This window comes from Hippocampus bargibanti, linkage group LG07, assembly GCF_051943395.1.
Source record: "Hippocampus bargibanti isolate YZ-2025 linkage group LG07, ASM5194339v1, whole genome shotgun sequence".
NCBI lineage: Eukaryota > Metazoa > Chordata > Actinopteri > Syngnathiformes > Syngnathidae > Hippocampus > Hippocampus bargibanti.
This window is the reverse complement of record NC_142740.1, coordinates 27,600,486-27,617,928: the sequence shown is the minus strand read 5'-3', so window position 1 is coordinate 27,617,928 and position 17,443 is coordinate 27,600,486. Positions and strand designations below refer to the sequence as shown.

General features: G+C 50.2%; 2 protein-coding genes across 8 annotated transcripts in view; one reads left to right on the top strand and one right to left on the bottom strand.

The window, feature by feature from the left end:
• nfia (nuclear factor I/A) overlaps positions 1–9,945 on the top strand; it is a 29,403-nt gene extending 19,458 nt beyond the window's left edge. For 3 of the 7 annotated variants that reach the window (XM_089000163.1, XM_089000164.1, XM_089000160.1), the window contains exons 3-11: positions 1,506–1,571; positions 1,885–1,959; positions 3,203–3,326; positions 3,399–3,505; positions 3,632–3,679; positions 3,824–4,008; positions 4,115–4,280; positions 4,348–4,439; positions 6,218–9,945. In XM_089000163.1, coding sequence (XP_088856289.1) covers positions 1,506–1,571; positions 1,885–1,959; positions 3,203–3,326; positions 3,399–3,505; positions 3,632–3,679; positions 3,824–4,008; positions 4,115–4,280; positions 4,348–4,439; positions 6,218–6,232 — 878 coding nt within the window. In that variant the 3' untranslated portion in view covers positions 6,233–9,945. The remainder of the gene's footprint in view (positions 1–1,505; positions 1,572–1,884; positions 1,960–3,202; positions 3,327–3,398; positions 3,506–3,631; positions 3,680–3,823; positions 4,009–4,114; positions 4,281–4,347; positions 4,440–6,217) is intronic. The other 4 variants (XM_089000159.1, XM_089000165.1, XM_089000158.1 and 1 more) reach the window with 3 other exon arrangements.
• Positions 9,946–12,300: 2,355 nt separating this feature from the next.
• Positions 12,301–15,183, bottom strand: tm2d1 (TM2 domain containing 1). The gene is made up of 6 exons (XM_089000166.1): positions 15,019–15,183; positions 14,073–14,146; positions 13,884–13,992; positions 12,886–12,977; positions 12,731–12,804; positions 12,301–12,658 (listed from the first exon to the last, which is right to left on the bottom strand). Exons 1-6 carry the CDS (start codon positions 15,156–15,158, stop codon positions 12,548–12,550), a joined length of 600 nt encoding a protein of 199 aa, XP_088856292.1. The 5' UTR covers positions 15,159–15,183; the 3' UTR covers positions 12,301–12,547.
• Positions 15,184–17,443: the final 2,260 nt, after the last annotated feature.

Below are 17,443 nucleotides of genomic sequence, written 5' to 3'. Positions count from 1 at the left end.
ACTTTGCTGTTGACGGGCGCCTTCTTGCTCTCTTTCTCACTGTGTCCTTGTCACCGATGGGTTTTGGATGGTGGGCGGGGCCACTTGTTCTGGGCGACGCATCCCATTTGGGTTCCTCTCAAAAAGTGTCGCCGATTTTTGCACCGCTAATAATAATCATCATAATAATCCATTTGATTACTAAGCGCCTTTCAAAACTCTCAGTCACTTTACAGTCACAGGATCAGTTTTTCTGTGGGTGAGCAGCGGCAGCCACATGCTCCAGTGTTCACTCAACCCAGAAGTAACTCAAATACATAGCTAGCTAATAGATAATAGATAACTAATAGATAGCTAGCTAGCTAGCTAGCCTATAGATAGCTTATAAATGGCAAATATATAGCAAAGTAGATAGATAGCCAGCCAGCTGGCTAATAGCTAGCTAGGTAGCTAGCTAGATAGCTCAAGTGAACAACATAATGTACAAATATTAATAATAATACATTTCATTGGATCATTTTACAGTCACAGGATCAGTTTTTCTGTGGGTGAGCAGCGGCAGCCATATGCGCCAACCCGGATGTAACTCAAATAGATAGAAAGCTGTCTCCGCTGCGTCACAAAATGCGATTGAGGAGGCTCGGCAAAGGTTGGCGGGTGTTTGCGCTGGAAAGCAAAATGGCGGCCAGGCAACCGCCCCCAAAAACTTTGTATTTTCAAGTGTGTGCGTGTGGTTCCGTGTTGAGGCAATGGGGGCAGATGGGCCACTCGGCTCCCACGCCATATTAGCATATTTAATTAGTCTGTATTGGGGCCTCAATGGGAAGTGGGGGGGGGGGGGGGGCAGTGTGTGAAAGTGCCCTCCAACGCACACTCATGACCCCCCCCCCCCCCCACCTTCGCACGAGTGACGGGAATTCCGGCTCTTTTCGGAGAGCCGCTTCTTTTGGCACGGCTCACTAAAAAGATCCGGCTCGTTTGGCTCCCAAATGGCTCCTCCGTTTGTTTGTTTTTTGTTGCTTAAATTAATTAGCTACCAAAATATCATGTAATATGATGTGAAAAACGACTTACTCATGTACAAAAAATCCACTATATCAAATATTTTTATTGATATGGCCCCATTTCCGGCTCCTTGTTTGTTCACTTCAGAGATCCGGCTCTAAGAACTGGCTCGTTTGCCAACGACACATCACTACTTCTCACACACACAGCACCCTTCACCTGTTGCCATGGTTACACTGATGCTTTTTGTTTTAGCTTGCTCAAGCGCACACTCACAGCATCCAAGTGTGTGTGTGCGTGTGTGTGTGTGCGTGTGTGTGTGTGTGCGTGTGCGCGTGTGTGTGTGTGTGTGTGTCAGCGCCACCTGTCTGGTTTGGCAAGCGACTGCTTGTCTTCAGCATGAAGCGACTTTCCTGGTTGCAATCGATTGACAGGGCCGTGACCCGGCCTTTTGCCAGGTCACGACCTTTGCCCTTGGTGACCGGGTCACATGTCCTAATGCGCGTGTGTTGCGGTTGCAGAAGGCGGCCAATCCGAGAGCCCAAACCAGGCGGGCGAGCCCGACATGAAAGAGCGGAGCGAGAACGGTGAGTGTCCAACGCAACACATGCCCACGACAAAGGCAGAAGACAAGAGAAGATTCAAAACCCAAAAAACTTTATTGGTCACACAAGGCAGACATTTGCAATTGGCGGCAGCAAAGCGATGACATGAAGAAGCACAAGAAGAAAATCCGCACCATTTACTTTGACTGGACTTTTTGAGACAGAGAAGGGACAAAAGGGACTTTTGGGGTCTTCTGGTGACGGGGGGAGGGGCTATCTTGGCGACTGAGCGCAATTTTCTGCCTTCAACTTTCTCTTTCAGGGTGACGGAATTTCCTTCTTGTGTGCCTTTCAGGTCATTTGGGCTTCCAGGAGAGTTTTGTCACGCCGGGAGTTTTTACCGTTTCCGAACTTGTTCGAGTCTCACAGAGTAAGAAAAGACTTTGTACGCACATTCAACAGACCGGCGTGTGAAAGAAAGATGGATGGCTCTGTGGTGCTGGTAGGCGGGGCCAGGCCGGGGGGCGGGGCTGCAATCATGCTGACAGCCGCTTTCCGGTGGCAGCCATCGACAGGCTGCCATAGATCTCTCTCTGTCTGTCTCACTGTCTCCATCTGTCTGTCTGTCTGTCTGTCTGCCGTGCACCCGTGTACTTCTTAAAGGTCGCGGCCCCCCGCCCACCCCCACAAAGTGCGGGCGATGACGTCAAAGTGACAAACGCGACGCCGCGTTGTCGTGGCGACCACCCAAACTTTTGTGCAGGAAACTTCCGGATTCCAGTGGGGAGGGGGTCGGGGGTCAGGGGGGGGATGCATGCAAGTGGATGGAGAAGATAACAGGGTTGTTTGGGGGGGGGGGGGGCAAACGTGAGCTCAACACGCGAATGAGGACACGCGTGGAAATTGACACGCGCGCGTCAGGTGACCTTGGCGTTGTTCAGACGTGACACCATTCACGTGCACGTGCGCGCCAGCGTGGATCAATATTCTATTAAAGCGGCGCGGAGGCGGGGTCAGTGATGGAGTGTACTTAGTGTAATTGCTCACTTGACTCAATGTATGCGCCACGTTGACTTTGCCCCTCCCTCGTTTGCCACATCGACGCAACGGTTGGGCGCGCGGGGGAAGGGGGGGGGGGGAGTCCCCACTTTTTGCCCAAAGTGGACATGAAAGAAAAGACGCTGATGCAACGAAGGACCAATATGGCTGCTTCGAAGCGGATTTCCTTGACCCCGCCCCCTTCGTTTTTCACAATTAGTGTGGCATTCCTTTGCAAGTTTTTTTTTTCCCCGTGTGACTCGAGTTGGCCCGTTGCTGGCCAATTTGGACACTTGCTGGCAAAGGAAGCGACTGTCTTGTTGGGGGGAGGGGTGTGGATGGGGGCGCCCCCACCCTGGTGATGGATGGACGCTGCTGAGGTGTGCACAAAAGTGGCGTGTCGCCAGAAGGTCTTGGCGCCACTCCTCCTCCTCCTCCGTCAATAAAGCATTGAGGGGGGGGGTTGTTGGGGAGTTTGCTGCACGTCGTCCACCTTGTTCTTTCCCATTTGACATTAAATGACTTGCATCCCTTCTTCTTCCTTCTTTCCTGATGGAGGACTTGAAGGAGGACAAACGTGCTGTGTGTGTGTTTGTTTGGGCTGTTGACTTTGGGGGGCGCGGGTTGTTTTCCAGCCCCCGTCGCGGCCGGCACGGGGCCCAACTTCTCGCTGGCCGACCTGGACGGCTCGTCCTACTACGGCACTAGCCCGGCGGCCATGAGGAGGCCCCTCCCCGGCACCTCCTCCTCCTCCTCCAGGTACTTTCACTTGCGGGAACAAAAATGTCCAAAGTAGCAAACAAAACCACAAGTTTGCGCGCGTGCGTGCAGCTCGGCCAAGCGCGTCAAGTGCATGGAGGAGGACGGCGACAGTCCCGGCGAGGACTCGTATTACCCGGCGACGGGCCGCTCGCCGGGCGGCTGGCACGAGGAGCCAGGTAGCGTCGCCGCGGCAACGCCCGCGCACGTGCTTGATGACGTCGCATGCGTGTTCTGCCGTGGAATGTTTACGCCGCTTCTTCTTCTTCTTCTTCTTCTTCTTCTGCTGGGCTTTGGGAAAGCAGCGTACAAGCTACGTGGCTCGCTAGCTAGCTCTTTCATCTCTCGACAAGGTAAAGACGCCCGCGCTTGCATACTTTCCTTCCCGCCATTATTCTTCCTTCCTTCGTTTGTTGTGATGCCGACTGTGCCCTCCATCATAAGCCCCCCCCCCCTCCCCCGTTTTGAGGTGTAACGCGTCGGTGTCCTCCCCGCAGCCAGCCCGCACGCGGCGGCGGCGGCGTCGGGCCTGCACTTCTCGCCGTCGCCCATCCTGCAGCAGCCGGCCTCGTACTTCTCGCACGCCGCCATCAGGTACCACCCGCAGGACCCCCTCAAGGACTTTGTGCAGCTGGTGTGTCCCGACGGCGCCCAGACGGCCGCGCAGGTGGGCTTCCTCGACGTAAGGCCGTGTCCACATAGCAAATCAAGCCCCCCCCCCCCCACCCCCACCCCCTTCCATCGCTTGATGATGCATTTTTGACCCCGCCCCCTCCCCCTCCCCCCAGGCCAACGGGAGCTCCCAGGGAAAAGTCCCCAACCCGTTCCTGGCCGCGCCCATGCTGCCCCCCCCTCCGCCACCCCCCATGGCCCGTCCCGTCCCGCTGCCCGTCGACGCCAAGCCGCCCGCCACCTCCTCCGGCGAGGCGGGGGGCAACTCGCCGTCGTCGCCCGGTGAGTCCCCTCGTCGCTCGAAAAGTCACCCGAAAGTGACTTTGGATACGTTCCGTCTGCTCCTCAGCGTACTCGGCCCCGCCCGCCGGCTCCCCCGCCCAACGATTCGTGAGCGTCGGCCCGCGAGACCCCGCCTTCAACATCCCGCAGCAGCCGCAGGTAAACGCCCCCACCCCGAATGCCCCCACCAAGATGAATGCCGACGTGCATAAAGCGGCCGCCACTTAGCTAGCGCAGCCCAACGCGGCGGCCCCCTGCGAGCGAGCGTGCGTATGAGGGGGGTCTCGCCCTGGGCTGTGGAGGGGTGGGGGGGGGGGGGGGGGCAGATGGCAGCTTCTTTGCGAGGGAGCGTGCGCACGGCCGGTAAGTTGCTGTGGGTGACCATCAGGGCAAAGATGGAGGAAAAGGGGGGGCACTCCATCATGCCATCAACGCACACACACACGCACACACACACATTGTGGTTAAGAAGCCGACCCGTTAAATAAGATTGTGTCACAGTTATGTCGTCAAAGTGTGTGTGTGTGTGTGTGTGTGTGTGTGTGTGTGTCCCACGTGGACATTTTGAAGGTGACTGCAAGCGTGCAAGACGTGCTGACTCAGCTGAGCGCAAGCTGTGTGTGTGTGTGTGTGTCGACTGAGAGGGAAAAAGAAAAGAAGAGAGTGCTTGTCTTCACTTGAACGGGAAGACCCCAACATCCTTTTGGACACACACACACACTTTTTCAATTAGCATTAGCATGCTATGTTAATGACTTAAAGCGTCATTAAGCTTCTTCTTGTTGTCACGTTGACATATTTTGTTAGAGCTTCAACAGGCTCCTCTTCAATTGACCACGACTAAACTCTCTCACACACACACACACTCTCACACACAGTAAGACACACTGGCACTCGGGGTGGGGGGTGTTTTCAGGACAGTCTGCAGTGCAGAGCCAAGAAGAAAAGTCGCCACGTCAGCAACTTGTCTTGATTAAAAACTAACCTCCCACTCTTCTTCTCCCATCACACACACACACACACACACACACACACACACACACACACACACGCACACACTCAATCCCAAGTATACTACCGAAAACACACACTTTGTGGCAAACTTTTCCTTTGCTTTTTTTTCTTTCAGAATGCATTTTGTAAAGGCGACGTATTGTTCTGGTATATTTGTCGTATTTGCTTGCTTTGAAAAGCCGTCCAAAGTCATTTGCTGCAATGCGGGTTGACACCCGCCGCGTCCTTTGAGGGCGTTAGCTTGCCAAAAACGCCTTCCATTACATGCTTCTTTCTTTTTTTCAGTCCAAAAGGAAAAAAAGCTATCTAGCTGGCTTCTCGCTAGCTAGCTATTTGCTATCTAGCTCCCTGACCGGCTATTTAACTAGCTGTGTATTAACTATATAGCTAGCTTTCCATCTATTTGAGTTACTTCCGGGTTGAGTCAACGCTGGTGCGTGTGGCTGCCGCTGCTCACCCATAGAAAAACTGTAAAGTAACTTTGAGAGTTTTCTAAGGCGCTTACAAATGAAATGTATTATTTTTATTATTGTTATTATGATTATGATTATTAGTATGATTATTATTGCGTGTAACGTCATGAAAAAGGGCGGGGCCGGCGTTGTCGGCAATGGCGGTCACTTGATTGGGATTGGAAGGCCACCGCGAGGTGACGAGCTGAAGGCCCAAATGAGAGATGAGAGATGATTTGGAGTTATTAATAATAATAATAATACTCATCATAATCCATTTCATTTACAAGCGCTTGCCTTTCAAAACTCTCGGGGACACTTCAGTCACAGGATATTTTTTCTGCGCGCCAGCGTTCACTCAACCCGGAAAAACTCAAATAGATGGGAAGCTAGCTAGCTAATACATAGCTAACTAGCTAGCCAGCCAGCTAGCCACTTTCTTCTGATTATTTTGTGTTTGTTTGTGTGCAGTGGTACCTGGGATAAGGACGCCCCCGGAGTGGCCCCCCCCCCCCGTGAACCCCGCCCGACTTTGCCCAGCGGCGGCGGCGTGGGCGGGGTCCAGGGTCACGGCCCCGCCCCCGAAGTTCCTCCGGTCTTGTGGCAAGGGGGGGGCCGAGCCAACAACTGCCCCCCCCCCTTCCTCCTCCTCATCAAAGGGAGGAGTCTTATCACCAGCTTCCGCCCCCCCCCCCCCCCACTTTTGACTCCGCCCCTTTTGGGAAAGTTGTTTGACTGACGGCCGCTTGATGACTGCGCCCCCCTCGCCCTTTCCGGTCACCTGACCTGGCCTCGTCTTCCGATATGAAATATTGGAAGATGAAATCTCCTCAAGAATGAGGAAAACGTGCAATGTTTGGAAGCTCCAAGCTGGTTTTTTCTTGTGCCCCCCTCATGACCCCCTCACGACCCCCTCACGACCCCCCCACACCCCTAAAAGTCCGCCGGCACCTCTGGACTCTAAAACAGGATGCGCAAAGACAAAATGGACACTGATGATTTGTCTTTTTGTTGTTGTTGTTGTTGTTGTTGTTGGTCCCTTTCAGAGTGTTTTGCAAAAGTGGCACACGCCCACTTTTGCCAGCGACAGTCGGCCCTCGCCGTTGGCGCTTGTATGCGAGTACATGTACAATGTACTCGAGTATGCGAGCGAGTACAATGAGCAAAAAAAAAAAAAAAAAAAGACCTGATTGGCCCAAAATGGCTGCCGCGACCACTCCTGGGCCACCATTTTTGGGCCAAAACTTACCACTTGATTTGAAGCTTTTTTCAGATGTTGAACCTACTCATAATTAGTTGTTGTTGTTTTTTTTGTGGTGGCAATGATTTGAGATTGCAATTACAGGTAACATGCGACTTACGACCAACTCGACTTACGACCACCCGTACTTACGACCACGACCTCCAGACCCTATTTTTTAAATTGTAATTCTACGCCTGGCACTGCAACGCGCTAGCAGGCCGGCAACGCAGACAACAGTTTTGGCCAGCCAGCTAGCATCTCACTCGCACAGCAATCGACCGTGTGTGCGTAGGGGGGGGGGGGGCGGGGTGTCCGAGTCATTTAGCCTCTGAGTCTCTCTTCAACAATTTGAATGGATTTCGACTTACGACCATTTTGACTTACGACCGTTTGAACTCGGTCGTAAGTCGGATGTTACCTCGGGCGACATCTGACTTACGACCGCCTGTACTTACGACCATGAACTTCAGACCCGATTTTTTTCCATTTTAATTCTACGCCTGGCACCGCAATGCGCTAGCAGGCTGGCAACGCGTACGACAATTTTGTACGACCGTTTGGTCGGAACTCGGTCGTAAGTCGGATGTTAGCTGTATTTGTGTTTTTTAGCTGTCATTCTAAAATCCATTTCAAAACGGACATATTTACACTTTTTTTACTAATTTGATTTCACTTTGCAATGTTTTTTTTTGCCTTTTTTCTACGTTGTCGCTATCCCTTCTTTTCTTTCGGCTTTTGTTTGTCCGATCATTTTGAGGGGGCGCGGCTCTCCGGGATGAGCCGCCCTCAAAGAGGCGCGGCCCAAAACAAGCACTTCGCATCAGGGGGCGTGGCTCGCGTGTAGATAGGAACACATAAACCCGTCCACAATATCAAACGCCTGCATGTCGTAGCGTTAGTGATGATGTAGTTAGTCACATGACCTCCTTTTACGTAAGCTCCACCCCCTCGTCCGCCTCCACCCCGAGTGACCTCAGCTCTTGCCCACAAGGAGGCGCAAATTTAGCAAGCGGGCGGCTCACCGTTTGCTGGTGACTTGACGCGGCGCCCTTAGCGACTCCGCGAGCTAGCGGCTAACGTAGGCGCCGAAGACCACTGGAGTGGCGGCGACCTCTCGGGTGAACCGTGCCAAGCCAACGCAGCCGGTGGAGCCCATCGTCCCGAAAATGTGAAACCAGGCAAAAACGTGGCTGACAATCAATCGGTTGTGGCGGAAAAAGATTGATTGGCGGTGGGCGTCGCCGCCCCGCCCAGCGCCGACGCTAAGCGTCAGGCAGACGCGTCGTCTTCCGTTGCGCCAAGCCCAAATTTGCACTTCCTGTCAACCAAAGTGAGCACGTGACCGCCGCCGCCTTCTTGGGCTCGCTCCCTAAAACAAAACAAAGCCAAACGCCGCCGCCCGCCTCCACGGGCGACTCACCCGGCCGGGCGATGCTTCCTGCTCATGCGTGCGGCACGCCGCCGGGAATCACGTTAGCTTCTAAAGTAAACGTCGAAGGTTGGGAGCTCTTGTCCGTGGTCTAAAGGAAGACCAAGACCGCTGAGTGCGCTTCGCCAACATTAGCTTCCAGCGTTAGCTTCTAAAGCCATCGAGGTGAGGCCTAGCTTGCGCATTCCGTTTCCATGGTGAACCTTCAGTCGTCCATCTGACGTTAGCTTCCCTCTTAGCTTCCAATGTCAACAGTCTCATTTTCCCTTTGCTGCTTAGCGTTGCACGTTAGCCTTAAAGCTAATGCGTAAAAGGACCTGAGCGTTTATGCTAACGCAGAGGAAGCTTCCGACGTGAGCTCCCATGTTAGCTTGCGAAGTGAACTTGCAATTTGAGCGCTGAAAAGGTTCCTTAGGCCGTCTTCTGTACTTCTTTCGAGGTGTCGGACGTTTGGTCGACGCCCCTTTTTTCATTTCCTGGCGCAGCACTTCTTCCTCGACGTGTTGTTGTGTTCAAGAGGACATTTGGAGGCGTCCAAAGATGCTCGCACGCACGCCGTTGCTTTTGCTTTTGCTTTGTCTTCATCGTCCCACGCAAATAAAGCGCTTGCTTCCTTGTGCCACATCGGATGCTTTTTGTTGCCATCTTCTTTTGGTTTTGCCACCATCTTGCTTTTCACCCCCAAAGGGGGCCGTTCGCAACGCACATTGTCTATTAGCTAGCTTGCTAGCTTTCTATCTTTTTGAGTTACTTACGGGTTGAGTGAACGCTGGCGCGTGTGGCTGCCGCCGCTCACCCACAGAAAAACATATTAGCTATCTAGCTAGCTATCTATTAGCTGTCTAGCTATTTATTAGCTAGCTAGCTTTCTATCTTTTTGAGTTACTTCCAGTTGAGTGAACGCTGGCGCGTGTGGCTGCCGCCGCTCACCCACAGAAAAACATATTAGCTATCTAGCTAGCTATCTATTAGCTAGCTAGCTTTGTATCTTTTTGAGTTACTTCCGGTTGAGTGAACGCTGGCGCATGTGGCTGCCCCTGCTCACCCACAGAAAACCTGATCCTGTGACTGTAAAGTGACCTTGAGAGTTTTGGAAGGCGCTTACAAATGAAATGGATGATGATGATGATGATGATTAATTGTTTGTGAAAGGGTGATGGCAAGCACCTGGGAAGAGCCCTTTGGAACTTGGACCTGATTGGCCTGAAGCTCAGCTGAAGGCCCTTTAAAAGAGGAATGAGGAAGTCACCGCGGGCGACAAGGGAGCGCCTGGAGAGCAGGGTCACGCGCGGCCCTTTAAAATTGCACAACTCAAATCAAGAAAAGTAGAGCATCTCCTTCCTGGATCTGGATCAATTGATTTTTTATTCTTGGCTGGCTGGCTGGCTATCTGTTAGCTGTCTAATGGCTAGCTAGCTAGCTAGCTAGCTTTGTATTTAATGTTAAGCAGATTCCTTACTTACAGACTTACTAGCTTTGTATTTATTTGCATAACAGCGTGACGCTGCAAAATTAAATCTTCATCTTCATCATGACGTGTGTCAGGAAGAAGACATTAGCTGTCCGTCATTGGGATGATTGAAAATGGACGTAGCGAGGCCGTGTGTCTCTCCACGCTATCGGTGAGTACACAAGCGTCAATCAATACCTTGACTGATATTGATCGGGGACATTTTTTCAACGATTGAAGAAATGGCCAGCCAATAAACCAAAGCTTTGCATTTGCATTTTTCACATCGTGTTCAAAAACAGGATGTTATTTTGGAAAATGCACCACATTGAACTAGTATCGGATTCGCCTTTATTCGTCTCCCAGTGGAGACGTTGACATTTCAAAGCAGCAAAGTGATGAAAGGAAGAGGTAGAAACAAAATACAGGAGCTGCTGTAAAGGCAGCCACTCTCGCGGCAGCCATCTTGAAGTAAAACAAAAACAAACTAAATAACAAATAAGATGACAACACAAACAGTCATTCATTCTTCAGCACTTGCTGTACCCTCTTTGTGACATGAAGCAGTTCTAGATGAAAGAGGAGGTTGTCGACATGTCCTTTTCAGCAGTGGATCAGGGACTTCATGGTGGAATGTGTACCTCGACTACAAGCTAAATGTTGAAAGCAAACACGCGGCGTTTTACTCATGGTTTTGTTGGCTACTTTGGACTTTTGGGCCAAACATCTCGACTTTCTGGTCAACAAAAAGCACTTTTCTCTTGTTGGAGAAGACTCTTGTTTGAAATTGCTGCCGTGGACTGTAAATGTTGCCGTTGTTGGACTATTAAAGGCGTTCTGATAGGGACTCTGATCCTGGGGCGCTAGCGCGGCGCTATCAAAACAGCTCGTGTGTCTTTCGAGCTTTGCTTCCGACATGGATTGACCGAGGCAAAATGCTCCACTTCCAGCTAGTGTTGCAAAATTTCACAGCTTCTGATACGTACAAAAATGCGCCATCTTCGGGAAACGGCCACGACTTGCCTGTTGCTCGTCCGTCTCCTTTCCGTTATAATAAGAAGAAGAAATTTCATTCATATGCGCCTTTCAAAACTCTCAAGGTCACTTTACAGTCACAGGATAAGTCTTACTAACCTGAAAGTAACTCTAATAGAAAGCCAGCCAGCTAATAGATAGCTAGATATCCAGACAGCCATTTAGCTAATAGATCGATAGGTAGATAGATAGCTAGCTAGGTAGCCAGCCAGACAACTAATAGATAGTTAGCTAGATAGCCAGACAGCCATATAGCTAATAGATAGATAGCTAGCTAGGTAGCCAGCCAGACGGCTAATAGATAGTTATCTAGATAGCCATACAGACAGCTAGCAGATAGCTACTAAATAGCAAATAGGTAGTAAATGGATAGCAAGCTCGATCGCCAGACAGCCATATCGCAAATACATAACTGGCTAGATAGCCAGCCAAACGGTTAATAGATAGCTAGCTCGATAGCCAGACAGTCATATAGCTAATAGATAGCTGGCTAGCTGGCCAGCCAAGCGGATCCTAGATAGCTAGGCAGATAGACAGCTAACTGATAGCAAATGGATAGCTAGCTAGATTGCCAGACAGCCATGTAGCTAATAGCTAGATAGCCAGCCAGCTAACATAGCTAATAGATAGCAAATAGCTAGCTAGCTAGTCAGTGAGATGTAATTTTGATGATATAAAAATACCTAAAATGAAATATGATATGACAAAAGTGTTGCTATCACAACTCTGCTTAGTTGCCTTTTCTTGTGTATGTATGTGAGGCCCCTCCCCCCTTTGCTGACCCAGCGTTGCAGTGTCCATCGACCACACCCCCCCTCCATTTTTCTGCTGCAGGAGCGATCAATGTTGTGTTTGCGCCGAGCTCAGCGTTCTCCTCAACGCACACTTTGCTTGCGTCAAAACACAGCTGCAACTTTAAACCTGAACATTGGTGCAAATGAGGTGAATGGGGGGGGGGGGGGGGGGGGGAGGCCTGCCTCCCGCGGCTCCCGTTGCCGACGTGGGGCAGGAGATGGGAGACAATCACTTTTCGGCAATGGAGGCTACAATTGCGTGTTTGCTTTCGACATTTAGCTTGTAGTCGACGTGCACATTCCGCCATGATGTCCCTGATTCACTGGTGAAAAGGATGCTTTGATCCTCTCCTCTTTCATCTCGAACTGCGGCACGTCACAAAGAAGGTGCCGAAGACTGAATGACTCCCCGTGTCGTGTCTTTGCGTTGTCATATTATTTGTTATTTTGTGCGAGAGTGGCTGCCTTTGCAGCAGTTCCTGTATGTTGTTTTTCGACTTCTTTCTTTCCTTTCCTAACTTTGCTGCTGTGAAACGTCCATTTCTCCACTGTCAGACGAATAAAGGTACATCCAATCCAATCCAAGAAATAAATGCACTGCCATGACTTTTCTCACTATTTTATTGCCGTCCAAAATCGATTGTCCTTTGACCTCACTCATGTGATCATTGACAAATAAATCAATCAATAAATCAAGGGTGAAATCATTCCAATTTTCCGCCTTTGGAATTCCAAATGGCGAGCGCGCCGAGACTTCCCGCGTGGTTTTTCTCCAGGTGTGCCGCTTTCCTCCCACGTTGGCGAAACGCGTACAGCTAACGAAAAGCGCCGAGTCCGTCGCCGAGTCGGGTCACTGGGCCGGGTGCGGCTTCCGGTACGTGCGCTCGCCGATGGCCAGGCGGCTGAGGCGGGCGCCGTAGTAGTCCACCACGTAATCCGAGCCGTCCGACGGGCCCACCATCTGGAACGGGCACGCGCGCCGCTTAGGGTGGCGAGCGGACGATGACGACGGCGGGCGGGCGCCTCCACTCACCTGCATGGCGATCAGGATAAAGTCCACCAGCGTCCCGATGCCGCAGAAGCCCACTGTGCAGAACTTCAGCACACCTGGCGCAAAGTCAACAACGGCGCTTGCGTCAAAGACCGCCCGAGCAAGCGATCAAAGGGATTTGGGCCAGGGGGGCGTACCGAGCGCGGGGTAGCCCAGGTAGAAGCGGTCGGCGCCCAACCAGCCCACGAAGAGCGACAGAGCCACCGCCACCTTGTACGAGTAGCCGCTCCTGAAACCACAAAAGAGGGGAGGTCAAAGGTCGAGGTCAGCGCAAAACGGCGCAAAAAGCCCCTCGTCGTGGTGGTGGCAATAGCGGCTCTTTTCAGAGAGCCGCTTCTTTTGGCTCGGCTCCCAAATGGCTCCTCCGTTTGTTTGTTTTTTTGTTTCTTAAATTAACTGCCAAAATATCATGTAAAATTATGGCTGACAAGGGCGATTCCGCCGACCCTTGACCCCTTCGCCTTCCCCTTGGTTTGTCGCCCTAATCGCTAGCGATGGCAATTGTGGCTCTTTTCAGAGAGCCGGTTCTTTTGGCTCAGCTCATTAAAAAGATCCGGCTCTTTTGGCTCCCAAATGGCTTGTCAGTTTGTTTGTTGTTTTTGTTGCTTAAATTGATTCACTCCCAAAAAATCATGTCAAATGATGTGAAAAACAAATTACTCATGTAAAAAAATACATTATATCCAATATTTTGATTGATATGGCTTGGTTTACATGTGCACAGATTTAGCGGATGCTAACTTTGACTTTCCCTGTGGTGACTCTGATCTGATGATCAGCTGTCACTCGTTTGCTTTTCATATTAATAATGCTATCATAGCAACTCGGAAAAAAATATAATCATTGAATAATAATAAGAATAACAGCATAATGTGATTACATTTGTCCACCTGTCTACCCTTCTCGTCACTGCTGCGCGTGTCTAATTCTCCCCTCCGTCCTCTACCACGGATATCAACCAATCACGTGCGGCTTTAACCGAAGACCGGGGGCGGGGAATAGAGGACAAACAAGTCGGCTCCCATTTCCGGCTCCCTGTTAGGAAGCGGCTCTCTTGGATGACTTTAGGGATCCGGCTCTAAGAACCATCTCGTTGGCGAATGACACATGGCGACCTCATCTGGCCTGTACTCACACGTTGCGACAGGGGATGCTGCGATTGAAGCCCACCTCCTCCCCGCTGAAGTGGAATTGGGTCCCGTTGGACAGGCGACAGGTGACGTTTGGAGCCGGACGACATTCCGCTACAGACACAAATGGGCACGCGTTAGCAAGTCGCCCCCCCCCCTGGTCGTAAAAGTGGCAAGCGGGAGGGGGCACACACCCCAGGCCATGGCGTCTTGGCAGTTTTGGGGCTCCTGAGTGGCATCGTCGATCTTGGGGTCATCACACAAATACGTCAGCGGGGCTGTCAAGGATTCACCAAAGCGAAAGTCACTGTCAACATTTTGGGGCGCCCACTCTGCGACATTCAACCATTATCCATGGCCAATGAATCGACCCATCGGGCAAACATGCTAGTATTTCAAATCATTCCAGGTCTACTGTTTGTTTTTACTTCATAATCTTGTAGTAGGTACGCTACAGTTCGCTATATTCCCCCCCGATTGTTTCTGTCCAGTGAAGCGAGCGCACTCTGTACTCATAGTCGTATCTCACTGCATTTTTGTGAAGTACGTGATGGTTTTTGGTGGGATTTTACAAGCTATGCAGCTTATGATGACGTATGACACACGTTTCCCTCCATGCTTGCTCACATATTTTCATTGTTTTAACTGCGTCATTAGAGGCAGAACATTCTCTATTGCCAAAATTAAAAATTCCATGATTTCCTTATTGTCATAGAAAAATAATCTATACATGATTTGAAAGCTATTCAAATGCACTTTAATGTGGTGTTAGGAAATGTGTGATGAATTATTTTATTGAACATGTTTGTCCCATCCCTACTTGTAGTCACTGTGAAAGGCTTTGCACGCGTGCTTTTGCCACACGGAAGTACGCGCGTCCATGCAAATATCCGGCGAAGACGGACAGACTCAATTTCAACACAACGCAAAACGGTACATTTTTTTTGGCCTACGAATCGTACTAGAAGAATAAGCAGGTTTGATGCTTTCATCTAGACGGCTGACATCTTCTATTCTTCCGATGTCAGGCGGCTTTTTGGACCGCTAGTAGGCGACGGCTAAGCGTCGCGCTAGCGGGCTAGCGCGACCTTAGTATTCAATCGACGTCGAGACGAGTAAAGCGGGTCAAGGGAAGGATATTGTCCGAGTCTCAGGTTGTGGCAGCTGCCCACGTCGTCCGCAACTTCCGCCGCGACAACCGACCGACGAAAAGACGCCCAACAGAAGAAAAACAACAACAACATCGTCCCCGAGCCGACGGGCAAACAACACCGCGACATGGCGAGCGCTGTGACGTCATCCAGCACCGCCTTCAAGGCGGTCGCGGGTGGGAGGAGGCGGCGATGTCACAAAAATAAGCGTTATCTTCCTTCATTGGCAATATTTCAAACTAACGTGCCACTGCGTGTTTTTTAGAGGTTGATGTGAGGTAAATGCTGAAACTGTACATTAAAAAGGGGGAAGAAATCTACCCGCGCGCTGGTGTTCTCGTGAAGAGTGGTGGCGTTTCCCACCGCAAGTGAAGGCAGCGTTCCCTGTGAGTGAAACCGCTTCAGGTGAGTTTCGCCTCACTTTCCAGAATCTTCTCCGGAGCTTCTGAAAGAAACGCTGGCTTCTCTTCGCTGCCGTCTCAATGGCCACGCCGCCCGCCCGACTCTCTTTTCCGCATCAAACGAGACTTTTGGGGCAAGGGAGGGAGGGCGGCGCGTCGAGATCAGCAATTTGCCTGCTAACAGCTAGCCGAAAAAGTTGCCCGACAACAGAAACTTTGCTTTCTTTCTTTTCTTTTCTTTTCTTCTCTCCGGCGTTCACGCCAGCGGAGGACGTTTGTATTGTCTTGTTTGTGTGCGTTTTGTTCATGTGGTGTTCATGCACCTGTTGCCGCGACGACATTCGCCTCATTGGCCACATTCCAACGTTCGTTATTCGTGACTGTCAAGTATCGACGAAGAGGACCGTCAAATGGTTTGTTTGGTGGGAGCCTCCGTCCCGTCCCGCCCAGTCGTCCTCCCCTTTTCACTTCCGCCCTCGTCCGAGCGTCCCGTCCATCTCAGTCTGCCATTGTCAAGCTGTGGCACGAGCACTTCCGGTGGCTCCCTCTAGTGGCGCTTCCACAAATGACTCAAGTCTCGACCGCCCGTTTGGACCAAAATACAGTAATCCCTCGTTTTTCACGGTTGATAACGCTCAGACGGAAATCCGCAGTTGAGTTCACATGTAATAACCCACGTGATCAGACGGGCTGGGCGGGGCTGAGAAGATGCACAGCCAATCCACATGGCTGTAAAACATGAGATATCGTGCCGTCATCATTGTGCGACTAATCAAGCGACGGCCATGTACAAAAGCTCGGAGTCCTTCGGCATCTTGTTTTATTCTGTCGGCCTCCTACTTTTACCGTATTTATTTTAGTATAACGTGCACACGTCTATAACGCGCACCCCTAATTTTCAATTAAAAATCGGTATCAAATTTTCCTTCATTTTTTTCTGGGCTCGGTCACAGCATATCAATTAAAGAGCAATGCTTAACTCACGTTTTCAGTGTGGGCGAGGCGAGCAAAGGAAATGAAGCGTAGCTAAAGATGCTAATGCTAATCAACAATTTTAAAAAAAAGGAATGCGAGTGATCTGGGTCTTTTAGGAGAATCCAAACTGAACAACAGCTGAAGGTGGAACAAAGCGACTACGGAGAATAGCCATGGGAATGCTACCCCCTCCTGGCCTCGTTTATAGCGCGCACCCAAACTTTCAGTTCTTTTTTAGGTGTAAAATTTTGTGCGTCATACTCGAATCAATAATAATAATACATTGGCACATTTTATTTATTTATTTATTTGGCTTAAACTGCCTTTGTTATCAATTTTGCTCATATGCGAGCTAGCTAGCTATCTATTTGCTACCTATTCGCTATCTATTAGCTGGCTGGCTAGCTAGCTATCTATTAGCTGGCTGGCTATATAGTTAGCTATCTGACTAACTATCTATTGGCTATGTATTAGCTAGCTAGCTTTCTATCTGAGTTATTCAGGGTTGAGTGAACGCTGGCGCGTTTTATTTATTTATTTTTCTTAAACTACTTTTGCTATCAATTTTGCTCATATGCTAGCTACCTGTTTGCTATCTATTTGCTTTCTATTTGGTATCTATTTGACTAACTGGCTGGCTGGCTCTCTCGCTAGCTATTTATTAGCTGGCTGGCTATCTAATTAGCTATATGGCTAACTATCTATTAGCTATATCTTAGCTAGCTAGCTAGCTTTCTATGTATTTGAGTTATTCAGAGTTGAGTGAACGCTGGCGCGTTTTATTTATTTATTTTTCTTAAACTACCTTTGTTATCAATTTTGCTCATATGCTAGCTAGCAAGCTAGATATCTAGCTATCTATTTGCTTTTTATTTGCTAACTGGCTAGCTGGATGGCTGTCTAGCTATCTCTCTGGTTAACTATTAGCTATGTATTAGCTAGCTAGCTTTCTATCTGAGTTATTCAGGGTTGAGTGAACGTTGGCGCATTTTATTTATTTATTTTTCTTCAACTACTTTTGCTATCAATTTTGCTCAT